At 40.7% G+C, this 15,290-nt stretch overlaps 1 protein-coding gene and 1 non-coding gene across 2 annotated transcripts in view; both read left to right on the top strand.

Moving 5' to 3' along the window:
* The first annotated feature begins 1,962 nt into the window (after positions 1-1,962).
* The window catches only part of LOC131929775 (uncharacterized), a 31,367-nt gene continuing 18,039 nt past the window's right edge, over positions 1,963-15,290 (top strand). The window contains exons 1-4 of the mRNA XM_059286139.1: positions 1,963-2,016; positions 11,407-11,563; positions 13,703-13,919; positions 14,934-15,169. Coding sequence (XP_059142122.1) covers positions 11,475-11,563; positions 13,703-13,919; positions 14,934-15,169 — 542 coding nt within the window. The 5' untranslated portion in view covers positions 1,963-2,016; positions 11,407-11,474. The remainder of the gene's footprint in view (positions 2,017-11,406; positions 11,564-13,702; positions 13,920-14,933; positions 15,170-15,290) is intronic.
* Positions 2,194-2,266, top strand: Trnav-aac (transfer RNA valine (anticodon AAC)). The gene has a single exon. It is a non-coding gene; the product is annotated as a tRNA-Val (tRNA).

Below are 15,290 nucleotides of genomic sequence, written 5' to 3'. Positions count from 1 at the left end.
CACACTTTACCAGTGTCAGTTCCCCCTCCCCCCACCAGTGTTTCTTCCAGATTTTTTTTCTCCGGGGGGGGGGGGGGGAGCTCTTGAAATTTGGGGGGGGGGGGTAAACTTTTTTTCGGGGGGGGGGGGCGGACACTGTTAAAAGTATATATTTTTTATATATTTTCTATAGGCCTATAAATTATATAAATTTCATTTCGTTCGGGGGGGGGGGGGCGGTAGAGATGCCTGGAAAGAAACTCTGCCCCCACCTCGGAGATGAAGTCTGAAAGAAACACTGCCCTATCGGCATAAAAAATGGTATCTCAACATTAACCCTGCCCCAAATCCTAACAGCGATACCGGTATTTAATTACCATCGATACGATACTCAATCGCCGTGCCAAAACCTTACACATCAAGAAGGGGCTTCCCCCTTTTTTTTTCTTTTGTCATGAACGGTGTTGCTCGACTACTGGTTCGACAAAGGTTTGCATCACATAAACGCGTTTGAAATGCAGGTTATCTTCTACACTATTCTACAGGACAATGGCTATATGATCAGCTGAGTTTTCTTTCTTGGGGAACACGTCACGCTTTTTGAAACAAGTTTTACCCCCCCCCCCCCCCCCACCCCTTTCCGCACCGTCACAAAAAGGCAGACACACCTCATCCTTACCACCATCTAAAAATTGCATTCTTAAAAACAGCGATTTTTTTTTTTTTTTAAATTTTCACTATACTAGGTCTAGATTAAGATCTAACAATTTTTATGTTGTTTTTTTTGTTTTTTTTTTTTAATAAGAAATAATTCAGCTTCCAACATTACTTTTAAAATGGAATTTTATAAATGTATTTATTATAGATCTAGACCTAAATCACCAAGACCTAAATGTAATACACTTAATTAATAGAGATAGTGTATTGAACTGAACTGTAATGTAAAAGGCATTGGCCTACTATTCAATAAAATGATTTATTTAGATTAGTTTTGTTTAGTTTAAGAATTCTAGACTAGATCTAGATAAATGGATAAGCTGATCGCCTTATATATCTAGACTATTCTAGACTAGATCTAGTAGATTCTATAATCTATGTAGATCAATTATCCTAATTGTCATTATGGGTCTAATCTAGAATCTAGATCTAGATCCTATAGTCCTGCATAAGATAGGCTTAGCTTACCAGGATAAAGTAAAAGTAAGGCAGATCTAGAATCTAGGTTAGATCTAGATCTAGATCTAGAATTCTAGATCTAGCTTCTAGACTAGATCTAGAGATCTAGATTAATTCCATACTTAAATTATTTAAATAGCCTGCTAAATTAATAATAGACTTCTTTTTGCATTAGATTTAGATTTTAAATTAGAAAAATGTAAATAAAGTTAGCAAAAAAAAAAAAACCATCTTTTCCCCCAGCGTTTTGTTATTTTATAAACTAACAAAACACTGGGGAAAAAGATCAATCAAGAACAGTAAATTTTAAAAAGTAGGCGAATTAAAATAATGCTTTAAAAGCCAAATCTGATAATTGAAAAATAAATAAGTAGGCTAATAAAAAGCCAATAATATAGTCCGCAGTAACCACAATAACTAAATTTGTAAAAATTAGATTTGATAAGGATACTAAAACTCGTATTCCTTACCCAAAACTAAACAAACCAAACTAATTACTAATCATTACCATGTTTACTCTGAAATTTTCCCATTGTCAGGATTTGAAATCCATACCTTCATCGGTATTTAGAATTGAGGGGTGAAAATTTACAGAAAAATAATCCAAAGGGAAAGAAAATAAAACACAACACACACTAATATCATCACACTAGCAGTAAACACACGACTGCTCCTTGCACACCAGAAATGAAACGCACAATAGGAATTTCGACTCGTGCTGTTCACTCCACACACACAGCACGAAAACACACTTCGTCGTTCATCGCCGAAAATCTGAAGGATTGTGGGCGGGGCTTAAAGTTTCCCCTCGCGTAGACACTGTTTAATGTTAGTTGACGCACAGTGAATGAGCTATTGAGTGTGAAGAGCTCTTCTTACTTCTTTCTTAATTTACTTTAAAAGATTAAATACGGCGGGATGGCTGGTTCGGTAATGTTAAAGTAAACATCATTGATGTTATACAATTTAAAATGACATTCATTATTAGGAAGATCTGGCACCTGAAATACTTCCTACTAAGACTCTCGTAGTTATCGGGTTTCCGTAGTGTAGTGGTCATCACATCCGCCTAACACGCGGAAGGTCCTGGGTTCAAGCCCCAGCGGAAACATATTTTTTATTGGGCTTTGTTGGTATAAAAACTAGTTACTCAAAGTAATTAGGTCTATCTATCCATATTTACAAAATTGTGTCGATTAACCTTAAACGAAAACACAGCTCATAAACAATGGAGGGTTGTCGATTCGCAGCTTAACGAATATATTTTTTAAAAAAAACCATGTACACAGTAGTTTCAATTTATGGGTATTGGGGGGGGGGGGGGGGGGGGGGGGTGTAATGTTTAAGGTAGCATCAGTAAGAACGTTTTTAAGCTTTAATTTTTTTTAAAGAATACTTTTTTATAAGTTTTATGGTGTAGTCCTACTCTATAATAATTCTATTTTTAAAAAATCGGTAGGACCAGCAGTATAGTATTTATTACCCTTTCGAACCCGGTAGTCCATGTGGCAGATGAAGTAGAGTTCACTTGTTTCTGTGACCTCGGTACATCAATAGATAGTGTGGTCAGCATTTTGCCTAGCTGCTTTTGCTTTTTCTCTTAGATGACTCAGTGACTCAGTATCCGAACGCGAGGCTATCGGGTTAGCAGGCTTATGATCTACCATCCGACCACGCCGTCCCATCTAGTATTTAGTACAGTGTATTTTAAGAATGTGAGCCGATGTCACCGTTAGGATTAGGGTTTAGGATCAGGTTTAGGGCTCAAGGTCAGAGCAAGAACAGCGATATTAACCAACAACAGATTCGATATTTACGATTATCAGTCATAGAACTTAAGAAATAATGTATTCGGTTCTTCTGTATTCGTAAAGAAAATAAAGATAAAGGATTGCCGACTACTACTAATAAAAAAAACAATATCGTAGTTGAAGGTCACGTGACTAATATCCCCCCCCCCCACACACACTGTAATGACGTCCATGTATCGAGCCACGGTAAACCCCCCCCCCCCCCCCCCCAATCCCTCGATAGAAGCTTCTCGCAATTTTTAATCAAAGTGGCAAGCTTTGCAAGCTGATATTCTTTATGTAATCGAGTTACTGCCCCTGATGACAACAATGGTATTAACTCGTCATTCCGCACCCCTTTGTTCTCTCTTTGATCTTTATATTTTTTATATCCCCATTTTTTTTTTACAACATCGAAGACGATACAAATCAAGATTGTGTCCCTTGCCGGTAGTCTCCCGTTTTATAGTCTCCCTTTGCTCCCGATCGGCCGACCCAATCACTGATTTGTCCGCCCTTTGATTGGCTAATCTATGAGATACAATAACAGCTCTATAAAGCCAGTGTTCGCTTAATGCGTGGCTCGCACGAAACAATGGCGATTGTTGCGTTAATAAATGAATATCATATATTTTTTTAATCAACCGCGAGTTCATTTCCGATTGGTAGTCTGATCAGTGTTTTAAAAAACAGAATCTATTTTAGTCTGAAAGATTCTTGGTTTAGATTTAGCAGCTAAGTAGCTTCAGATCTTATAGTAAGGTGCACGTACATTTTGGAACGATGCCAGCCAGGGTTTCTTTCAGATTTTTTTTGTCTTTGAAAAAGGAGGGTAGGGGTGGGACGGGGTGGAGGGGGGGGGGGGCACTTGAAATTTCTTAAGGGGTGGGGTCTTACATTAGTTTTAAGTGTATAGGCAAATTTTCTATTTAAAGTTTTTCTTTTCTATTTCGTGGCGTGGACGTGATCTTGGGTACTGCCAAAAAAAACCCCCTCTGGTAACAATATAATGCAAGATATAAATCTAGTTCTCATATTCTATCAGATCTTTTGCTGCCTGTATTTTGTTTTGTAAGGATTGGTTTGATAGTAGGCTATAAACCCCAACTATCCTAACGGATAAGTAGAAACATTGTGATACATGTTTATCCTTTTCACAGTCATCGGATCATCAACAAACACACAGGACAATACAGTCATTGGATAATTCCTTACAAACACACAGGACAATACAGTCATTGGATAATTCCTTACAAACACACAGGACAATACAGTCATTGGATAATTCCCTTACAAACACACAGGACAATACAGTCATTGGATAATTCCTTACAAACACACAGGACAATACAGTCATTGGATAATTCCTTACAAACACACAGGACAATACAGTCATTGGATAATTCCTTACAAACACACAGGACAATACAGTCATTGGATAATTCCTTACAAACACACAGGACAATACAGTCATTGGATAATTCCTTACAAACACACAGGACAATACAGTCATTGGATAATTCCTTACAAACACACAGGACAATACAGTCATTGGATAATTCCTTACAAACACACAATGACTACACAGACCCCCCCCCCCTCCCCACCATGGCACGACATGGCTGACAAAAACCACTCCGACCCGTTCTAATCCCGTTAAGTCTAATCTGTGTGACGTGTATGTGCCCACCCAGCTCGGCCGTTAATCCGCTGACCACACAATCTCTTCTCCGCGCATGCCGTCGTCATAGCAACCGATAGGACATAACCTTGTTGGCTTTACTCAATAGACCAGGTCCTGAAATACGCCCTGACTTTTGTCCTAATTAATTTACACTGATTAGTAGAACACTTAAGTAGCGAGGTTGACGTGGTATTTCAATGGGCCGTCCGGCAGGGCTTTTTAAATCTTCGCCTTGCTGGTGTATGCTGTACAGTCCAGGCCCTAACCCTAATCCTTACTCTAAAACTGTGATTTCAGACAAGAGTAGATCTGACCAGTGTTTTCTTCAAGACTTATTTCCCTTTGGAGGGAAGGGGGAAGCAATTGAAATATTTTTTTTGGGGGGGGGGGGGGGGGGGACTCAAATTTCAGGAGGGGGGTGATACTGTTAAAAGTATATATTTTCTATATAAATTCTATTTCGTTCGGGGGGGGGGGGGTAGACTCTTCGGGAGGGGGTTAGGGATGGAGGCTTCGAAGAGAATGCCTGGAAGAAACACTGGATCTAACCCTAACCGTAAAGTAAAGCTAACCGTACTAATCCAGGCTCAGACGCTGAACAAGCAGATCATACATTGCTTTTTTTTCTTTAGCTGGGAAATATAATGAAAGCTGGGTTAGCCTAGTGTGTGGGTGTGGGGGGGGGGGGGGGAGTGAGAGTTAGACCCCCACTTGTACATTCTAAATCACAGATGCTTAATGTCAAGTTTCAGCCATTGGCGACATCACGATAATATTGACTTCAGTTTAAAAATTGTTCAAGTAAAAATAAAACATGTCAACGTGCTTAAAATCAATAATAGGTCCATATAAATTGTACAGCCTTAATATATATATATATATATATATATATATATATATATATATATATATATATATATATATATATATATATATAATATATATATATATTATATATATATATATATATATATATATATATATATATATATATATATATATATATATATATGAATGTGTAGAAAATCGACCACCGACCTTATTACAAAATCTTGCCTTCGCCACTGTCCCTTCTACTACCCTCTGACGCCCCTGACTAAGCAACCAACAACAGCGTTTCATAATATTAAAATCAAACAGCAGAAACAAACAGACTCCAAAGGATGGACTTCAATTGTATTTATTTTTTAATGAATGTAATATTTGTTGACTGCATTTTTTAGTTTTTTTGTTTTTTCTTTTTTGTAATTAAAAAACTAAAAAAAAAAACTAAAAAAAAAAAAAAAAATTAAATGTATCAATAAAACGATTTTTTTTTTAAATTTTAGAAAAATAAACCGGGCTTTGATGGTTTGTTTGAAGTAGACGCGTGTTTTGTGTGAGTTGAGCAGTATCCCGCAAGATCAAAGCACCCAGGCCCTGTCATCTCCCATTTGATGTGTACACGTCAGAGGTTCTCAGCTTGTCACACCTTAATGGCTACACGAATCTAAACAATTTTTTTTAAATGAACCACAATGCGGGGAAAAATGTGTCAATATTATTTTTCGAACATTTGTATTTTTTTAAAAAGGCGTTTGTGGTGCTTTATTTATAAAGTACATGCTTTTCGTTTGCTAGCCTACATTATATTTACATCGCCCGCTTCCGGTTGAAAGTTCAGAGGTTAAATGCCGCAGGCTACATATAGAGAAAACGGAAAAGCCCGCTTAGCAAACTCAACGACATTCGTCCTAAAAACATTGTAATGCTTTAAATTTACTTTAAGTTGAAAAAAAAAGTTCAAAGCTTAATTAATTGACAGGCAGGTTCTCTCACCCCCCCCCCCCCCCTCAGCCTTTATAATCGATCGATAGTATCGTTGATACTAAGTTTAATGTTTGAGAATCGAAGAACGATTATTAACGATGGCGTTTGATTAGAAAGTGCAAATGGTCCTTGATGATTAACCATACCAAAATGAAGAGGATATATTACCCCATTCTCGTTTTTCCACCCACATCTATTGAAAAAAAATTCCTCTTTAATTTATTGTTATTTATACTACTCGATTGGTATTTACAATAATCATTGAGACAAACGTTTAGTTTTATTTTTCTAACTTTAACTACCTTAGTCTTAATAATGCAAGTACCAATATTAGCATATAACACCTTTAACAGCTAATACTCATAATCTTTTGATTGAGTCCTACGTAGAACACTGGTAAGATAATTAACCCCCCCCCCCCCTCATCCGCTACAATAATCAATTATATTATTAACGAAAATTAAAAGATTTTAGGATTCCGATTATCGTGACAAATATGATTACAGAAATATGAGCTCTACTTCATCTACCAATCCATGCAGAACGTAAGCTACACTGTACTTTTTTTTTACTTTTCAAGACTCCTCATTAGTCCCCCTTCCACCCCCCCCCCCCCCCCACCTCCCCCGCCGCCACAATCATCAATTATGTTGTTAACGAAAAGAAGACTGCCGCGATGTTAGGATTTCTGATTATAAAGACACGTAATCACAGAAATATAAAACTCTACTTCATCTACCATGCAGACCGTAAGCCACACTGTACTTTTTATTTTTATTTATTTTTCAAGACTCCCTCATTAGTCCCCCTCCCTCCCCCCGTCACCACAATCATCAGTTATATTGTTAAACGAAAATTAAAAGACTGCAATGACATTAAGATTCCGATTATAACGACACACGCAATCACAGAAATATAAAACTCTACTTCATCTACCATGCAGACCGTATTTTAAAAAAATACTTTTCAAGGCTCCTCATTTGTCCACCCCCCCCCCCCCCCTGCCCCCGCCACTACAATCATCAAACAATATTGTTAACGAAAATTAAAAGACTGCAATGACGTTAAGATTCCGATTATAAAGACACACCTGATCACATAAATATAAAACTCAACTTCATCTACCGTAAGCCACACTATACTATTTTACTTTCCAAGACTCCTCATTAGCCCCCCCCCCACCCTCCCCCCCCACCTCATGACATGCAGGCCTGCAATTAAGCCCCGCGCGTGACGACGCCGTCGACCTGGACTTTTACCCAGGGAACCCGTTCCAAAACACGTGGAACTGGCTGGCACTCGAGTTCTGCGACCTGCCGGGCGGCGAGCGGAGCCCCCCACTAATCACAGAGAATCATCAAAGCCAGACCATGCCGTTTGATGGCCTTCACAGACGCCGACATCAAAAGATTTCGTTTTGAGTGCTAAGCGTGCGCGGGGGGAGCCGAAATTGATAGGAAATGAATGGGTAATCTCAGATCGGAGCAAAAATCGATTTTTTTGTGAGTTCGATTTTTTTTTTTATCATTGAGCTAACAAATTAAGTGTTTTTGACCAATTTCGGGACAATTAGACGACACCAGATGGCGCCAGATATCCGAGGGATTGTCAGGCGAGAACCAATCAAATTGAAGAGTCGATTTGTTTTTCTTACCTGTTGGCGCGTCACAAATTGTAGCGTGTTATTTGGAGCGGTCGTTTGGTACGGAGATTAAAAGGTTTGACATCACATACAATGTAAACTTTGATCACTTTATAAAGAATAAGTTAAAGATATTTTTAAAAGGCCCCCGCGTGACGTACATTGTAAACTTTGATTATAAAGAATAAGTTAAAAGATGTTGTCCCTTGTAGAAAACGTTTGTGGACTGTAAAGAGTAACGCCTTTTTATATTTTTAAGCGCATTAAGTATTCGGATTGACGCTTTTTTCTTGTTTCGTATACTATCAGGAATTAGCCTTTTATACTTTACACACAGAGACTTCGCCTTTTGTGCTAATGCGTGGATTGGTAGCCCACCCAAAGATGGAGCCCTTTGAACCCCCCACCCAAAGGTTCGCTTTGTGCAATCTACCATGGATAACGCCTTTGATGGTACCCCCCACCTTTGATGACGGCCTTTGGTGGTACCCCCCATCTTTAATCACGCCTTTGGTGGTATCCCATCTTTAATGACGCCTTTGGTAGTATACCATCTTTGATAACGCCTTTGGTGGTATTCCACCATTGATGACGCCTATGGTAGGACCCCCATCTTTGATAAAGACCATCTCAAAAACGTGGCGTATTACTGCCACTGATTATAAAGCAAGGTTGCTTTAAACCTACCATGATAGACAATTTTGGTTATAACCTAACATGGGTGCCCTTTTTGTAACCTACAGTGGGCACCGCCTTTGGGTGCTTTCTTTGTAAAGCGGGCGCCGGCTTTGTAACCTGCCATGGCTCCCGCTTTTGTAACCCGCCAAAGGAGTTGCCTTTGTAATCCGCCCTTTGGTTGTAACCTACCATGGACGCCGCCTTTGGTTGTAACCTACCATGGGTGCTGCCTTTGGTTGTAACCTACCATGGGTGCTGCCTTTGGTTGTAACCTACCATGGGCGCCGCCTTTGGTTGTAACCTACCATGGGTGTCGTCTTTGGTTGTAACCTACCATGGGCGCCGCCTTTGGTTGTAACCTACCATGGCGCCGCCTTTGGTTGTAACCTACCATGGGTGCTGCCTTTGGTTGTAACCTACCATGGGTGCTGCCTTTATAACCTACCATGGGTGCTGCCTTTGGTTGTAACCTACCATGGGTGCTGCCTTTATAACCTACCATGAGTGCAGCCTTTGGTTGTAACCTACCATGGGTGCCGCCTTTGGTTGTAACCTGCTATGGTTGCAGCCTTTGGTTGTAACCTACCATGGGTGCTGCTTTTATAACCTACCATGGGTGCCGCCTTTGGTTGTAGCCTACCACAGGTGCCGCCTATATTACCTACTACAGGTGATGCATTTATAAGCCATTTGTGCTACCATGAAGGAAGAATTACATTTTACCCTAATGGACGGCAAAGGTCGGGTTGTAGCGTTCACTACAACTGCCCTCAAAGTCTCGAGTTCAGATCCTTAAAACTCGATACGTGAATCCGCCGGGATCTTAAGGGTATCTATTCTCATAGGGAAAGAAAAGGCTACTAGGCAACGAACTGCCCACACTATCCAAATTCATATGTCGAAGTCACAGGTCTGAAAGTGATACTGGTAGTACCCCCCCCCCCCCCCTCAACCCCCACCATCACTGTTGACGACAACCAACAAGAAAGCCAGCTTGACATGACTACCTAGTGCCCCCCCCCCCCCCCACCAGCGACCAAGGGGGGGGGGGGGGTACATCAAAGCGCCCGTGTCTCCAAATCGATCAGCGTTTAATAAATGATGTGTCAAAACCTGTCAGATGTCCCCCCACACCAACTACAAACGCTCGCTTGAAGATGAAAGCACATCAGAGGCTCTCACTGCTTTTCATGTGAGCCCGTGGTAAAAAGGAGAAAGCCGTTTCTGAAACATCGCTGTAAACGGTGTTCAAGTTCCGATTCCAGATCACGGTGTGAGGGACGGAGGGAGGGTGTGAGGGAGGGGGTGTTAGAGAGAAAGAAGAATGTTATCGGGATTCGTTAGAAGATCAAGTTATAATTATTTATACTCTCACTTTCTCTCTTACTCACACGCACGCATGCACGCTTGCTCGCACGCACACACACATTATATATATATATATATATATATATATATATATATATATATATATATATATATATATATATATAAATATATACATATATATATATATATATATATATATATATATATATATATATATATATATATATATATATATTATAGGCCCTACATGTACATATAGCCTATACAGGCCTATACAGGTGCGTATTTTACATAGATTAAAACCCTCTTTAGATAAGACTCCATACTAAAACGTTTCATCATAACATAATAAACTAGAGTAGCTCTAAAAAATAATAAAACTTAGGTTTTTAGTACTTGTATGAGATTTCGACTTTACTGGGGGTAAAACGTAGTTTAGAAAAAAAAATTTTTTTAAAGGAAATTGAGAATTAACTTATCACTTAAAAGTTCTGCTTATGAAATATAATTTAGTCTGGTTTATCTTTAACTCAATCGCTGGACTGCCAACGTTAAAGTATTTTTTTAAAAAATCTATTGTAAATAAAAAATGTGAAATCATAGCCCAACTGTGCAGCACGAAACAAAACAATGGCGTCTGATGTATCTCACGTGAGGTCCCTCCAATCACCATCGGCCGTTAGCAAGTGTTGCAGACGTCAAGTAACACCAGCAGACGTCGAGTTTGTGATGTAAGACCCAGCCGGGTGTTGTGAGCTGAATCAAAGAACAAACAGCTCACTAGACTGGGGTTAATCATCGTCTGCCATTTTCATCATTTGCTCGCGATTTTCTTTGTGCAAATAAAAAAAAAACAATGTGAAAAACAGGAGAGTTTTAAAGACTGAGTTGCATCCTCTGCCATCTCTATCATTTTTTTCTTACCTTTCTTAACATGGGAGTTAAGAAACAACGAGAAAAAAAATTTCTGTAGTTTTTTTTGTTCTTAAATATCTGTTGTTAGGTAGGTCAAATCATTGACTGGCAGAGTTGAAAAGATCTAAGAAATAAGAGATTTGTTTAATGGGAAGTAACCGTGATAAAATGAACCCCAAATTGTGTTTCATCGCTTACCGCGCTTTGTTATTACTCATTTCTCGTTTATCAATATCATCACTTAATTAAAAAAAAAAAAAAATGATAAGAAAACAAATAGGAACCCGAAGAAAATGTCTAAAAGAATCACTGATTTTACTAGACTACATTTTGTAAATCACGTTTGTTGTCCCTTAAGATGTTGCTATTAAAAAAAATATTTCCATTCTTCCTGCACCAAAAAGCGCCACCACAAAACAGTCCCCACACTCACATAAGGGGATGTGAAACACGAAGTGATCTTTAAACCAAAATGAACTCCCAAATTTACTGCCTGCCCCAGGCTTTAGGGTGGAACACCATAAGGGGGTTCTCTGAGGAGAAGATTCTAGAGAAAGAGAAGTCAGTTTTAACCATTGTTTTTTTTTTTAACCCCATCATGTGATAAAGTAACAATGGTTAACTTTTACTTACATTGACTGTGTACATTATTTCTTTTGTATGTTTCTTGTAATAAAGCTAGATCTAGATCTAGAATAATATCAACAACAAACTATTTAGTATTATCACTGTACACTTTATACAGTAATAATTAGTTGTTTAATTATTAAAATTTCGATATTGTTTTAGGGGTCGTCCATAAATGACGTCACACTCGTAAGGGTAGGGGGGGGTCTGTAATTTTGCGACGATGTGTGATGAGGGGGAAGGTGGGGGGGGGGGGGAGAGTTCAGTTGGTGTGACGTCACTTTTTTGCATTATAAAAAAGCAATGTTAGAAAACGAGTTTTAGCCGTTATTCCGCGTTTTAGAAAACGGCTTTAATAAATTGTAATAGGAATAGATTAAAATAATGTTGACAGAATTCTGACAATATTTTGGAAAAATAAAGATGTTTTAAGAAAAGTTCAACAGCAATTTTGAGGGGGGGGGGAAATTGTAGGCTGAGGTGTGACGTCATTTGGGGGGGGGTCTGGCTGTTTGTGACGCCGTGTGACGGAGGGGTGGGGGGGGGGAGGTAAAAATCGTCAAAAAAAAAGCGTGAAGACATTCATGGATGACCCCTTAGGGCGTAGGTGGGGTGAAGATTGGAGTTAAGGTTAGGGTCAGGTCAAGGAATAATTAGAGCTTTGAATGTTAATGAAAGTTATGATATAATAGTGAAGTGTATACGTTTCCCTGTATACGCCCTGAAGTAAAGAGTAAGTAGATTTCATCTATTTCTATGAAGGTATAGTGCGGTCAGCACTTTACCCAGCCATCTTTTCTCTAACCAAAAAAAAGTACTCATCAGAGCTTGGTGGACTCTGAGATTACCTACAGACGAGAGTCCGGGATCCGAACTCGAAATTATTATAACACCAGCCCCCCCCCCCCCCCCCCCCCTCCCCAATCGCCTCATGGAAAGCATTTTCCCTAGTCCTAACGAAATTTTACTCAAACCATCAATATCGCTTTAATAAACATATATATATATATATATATATATATATATATATATATATATATATATATATATATATATATATATATATATATATATATATATATCCCATGGGGGAGGATCTTACCTTTTTTGGACATGGCTGAACGTGGGTTAATTAGGGTGTCACCTAGAGATTTATGGATGGGGGGAACTCTCGACGTGAACCCCCTTTTTCGTGGTCGGGCCAGCCCGTAATGAGAGATGCCACGGACTGGCGCAGGTCGTGAAAGAGACAAAGGGTGGGATGTTATTGTTGATGCTAGCGGGTTACCCCCCCCCCCCCCCCTTCTCACCTGAATCGCCTGGCCTGGTATGTAAATGTAGGGAAAAGCAGACTGGGGACGTATATAGCAGGGGTAAGGTTGACAATAGACGTGACCCAGATTGAACAGGTCTAGATGGAGACAATCAACGAGGCACGTGTAAGAATTAGGTCACATTTACGGACGACGGCATCAATGGGGGTAGGTGTAGAAGACACGTATCTAGTTGGCCTAGGGACCGTAATGGGGGTAGTATATTAGCAGGGTCTGACAATTTAATCAGGTACCCCAGACCTGTTGGCGACATTTAATTAGGTTAGGCTTGAGTGGGACGTGTTGGTGCATAATTAGCCCCACACACTGGACACTCAGAGGTAGACTCACGAGTCGGACACTCAGGGACACTCACACACGGAGACGGACTCGGATAGCTAGGTCTAGAGGAGACAGACATGGGGCGTCTCTGTGAGCTAGTGGACAGCCAAGAGATGCCTGTACTGTAGTAGACCTAGGCTAGTTAGACAGTTAGGGATAAGTAGGGTAGTCGTGCTAAGAACTTTAGTTGTTTGTAGCTATTTGTGTATATTTCTGATCGTTGTACTTCGGTGGCGGGTTAACTTTAAGTGTTGTAATTTGTGGAAATAAATAGAGATTACTGAAGTGGCGTTTATTTATTTTTATTTTTTTCTTCTTGTTTACGATTCCCTGACTAGTTCGAAAGGATTAGAGAAGGGAGTCGTAACAATATATATAACCTTGAATAAAACTAACCGACCCCCTCCCTTTCCACCAGGTATTTGAACCTCCCCTGTTCCAGACCCTACACCCTCGTCCGGTTCAACGATGTACAAAAGAAGGACGTCATATCGGCTGAGCTCCTCGAGCAGTACCCCCAGCTGTCTGCCAAGTGTCAACACTCCACCGCCATTGAACTGGACGAGCTGGCTAAGAGGCTGGTCTGGAAAACCACCAATCAGGATATGTACCTGAACCACTTCCAAATGAAAGAGGTGGGATTTTTTTTTAAAGAATAGCGTTTGGTGTTGTTGGTAAAGATTTGTATTTAAGATTAGTGGTTTTTGTGTTGTAGGGGTTAGAGGTGTTGTGTCGTTATGGTAAGGGTGATGTGGGTGTCAGAATGGTGAGAGGTGTTGTGGGTTTCCTAATATTGAGGGGTGGTGTAGGTGTTGTTAGGGTGAGGGGTGGTGTGGGTGTTGTTAAGGTGAGGAGTGGTGTAGGTGTTGTTAGGGTGAGGGGTGGTGTGGGTGTTGTTAAGGTGAGGAGTGGTGTAGGTGTTGTTATTGTGAGGGGTGGTGTGGGTGTTGTTATTGTGAGGGGTGGTGTGGGTGTGTTGTTAGGGTGAGTAGTGGTGTGGGTGTTATTATGGTAAGGGGTGGTGTGGGTGTTGTTATTGTGAGGGGTGGTGTGGGTGTTGTTATTGTGAGGGGTGGTGTGGGTGTTGTTAAGGTGAGGGGTGGTGTGGGTGTTATTATGGTGAGGGGTGGTGTGGATGTTGTTATGGGTAGTGGTGTTGGGGTATCATTGAGATGAGGGCCGATGTGTGTTTTGTGGTGAGGGGGTTGGTGTGAAAATCTTGTCATGATGGGTGTTGTTGAGGGTGTCATGAAGTTAATATGTGTTGCGGGTGTCGTGAAGGTGAGAGGTGCTGTGGTAAAGCCACCAGCGCGAGAAAAGTTTTGGAGCAGCGTTAAACAGTGTATAATTTTTTTTTTTTAAGTACTTGACAACTATTTGTCACAACCAGAGGCGTAGCGACCCTTCCCGGCGCCCGGGGACAAACTTTCAATTTGGCGCCCCTCTCGGGAGCAAATTTTCGATTTGCACCCCCCCCCCCCAACAAAAAATGCAGCTAAAATGACATTTTAATTTGTTTTTACAACCCATCTTGGCGCCCCCTAGGGCCGGCGCCCGGGGAAATATGTACCCCCCTGCCCCCCCCCCCCCCCCCCCCATCGCTACGCCTCTGGTCACAACGTATAAAATTAACATCTTTATGATTTTAGCGACTTCCCCCCATCACGTACGAGGTCAAGGCCGACCCGCTGCTCAAGAGCCGCATTGAGAAACAGCCCCCCATCTCCGAAGACAAGGCCCCACTGGGGAGCTACAGCAACGATCCAGATCGAGGCTTGTATGAGTGGCGGGAACTGACCGCCCGGCCGGACGCGGGGGTGTGGCAGCCGTTGAAGAGGGTTCCAGTGCTGACGGACGCTGGCACCAGAACCGTCACGCTGCCCAGGTGGTTCATGCTGGTGGGACACGGTCATGTGGTTTAATCACGTGACTTGATCTAGTCACGTGACTGAGTCATTTGAGCTTGTGATCATTATATTAAACTAGGCATGCTGCCCAGCTTCGCT

The sequence above is a fragment of the Physella acuta genome, unplaced genomic scaffold (assembly GCF_028476545.2).
Source record: "Physella acuta isolate Inbredline_101_S28 unplaced genomic scaffold, ASM2847654v3 ptg001674l, whole genome shotgun sequence".
Taxonomy (NCBI): domain Eukaryota; kingdom Metazoa; phylum Mollusca; class Gastropoda; family Physidae; genus Physella; species Physella acuta.
Note: the sequence above shows the minus strand (reverse complement) of the source record. Positions and strands in the feature narration are given on the sequence as shown.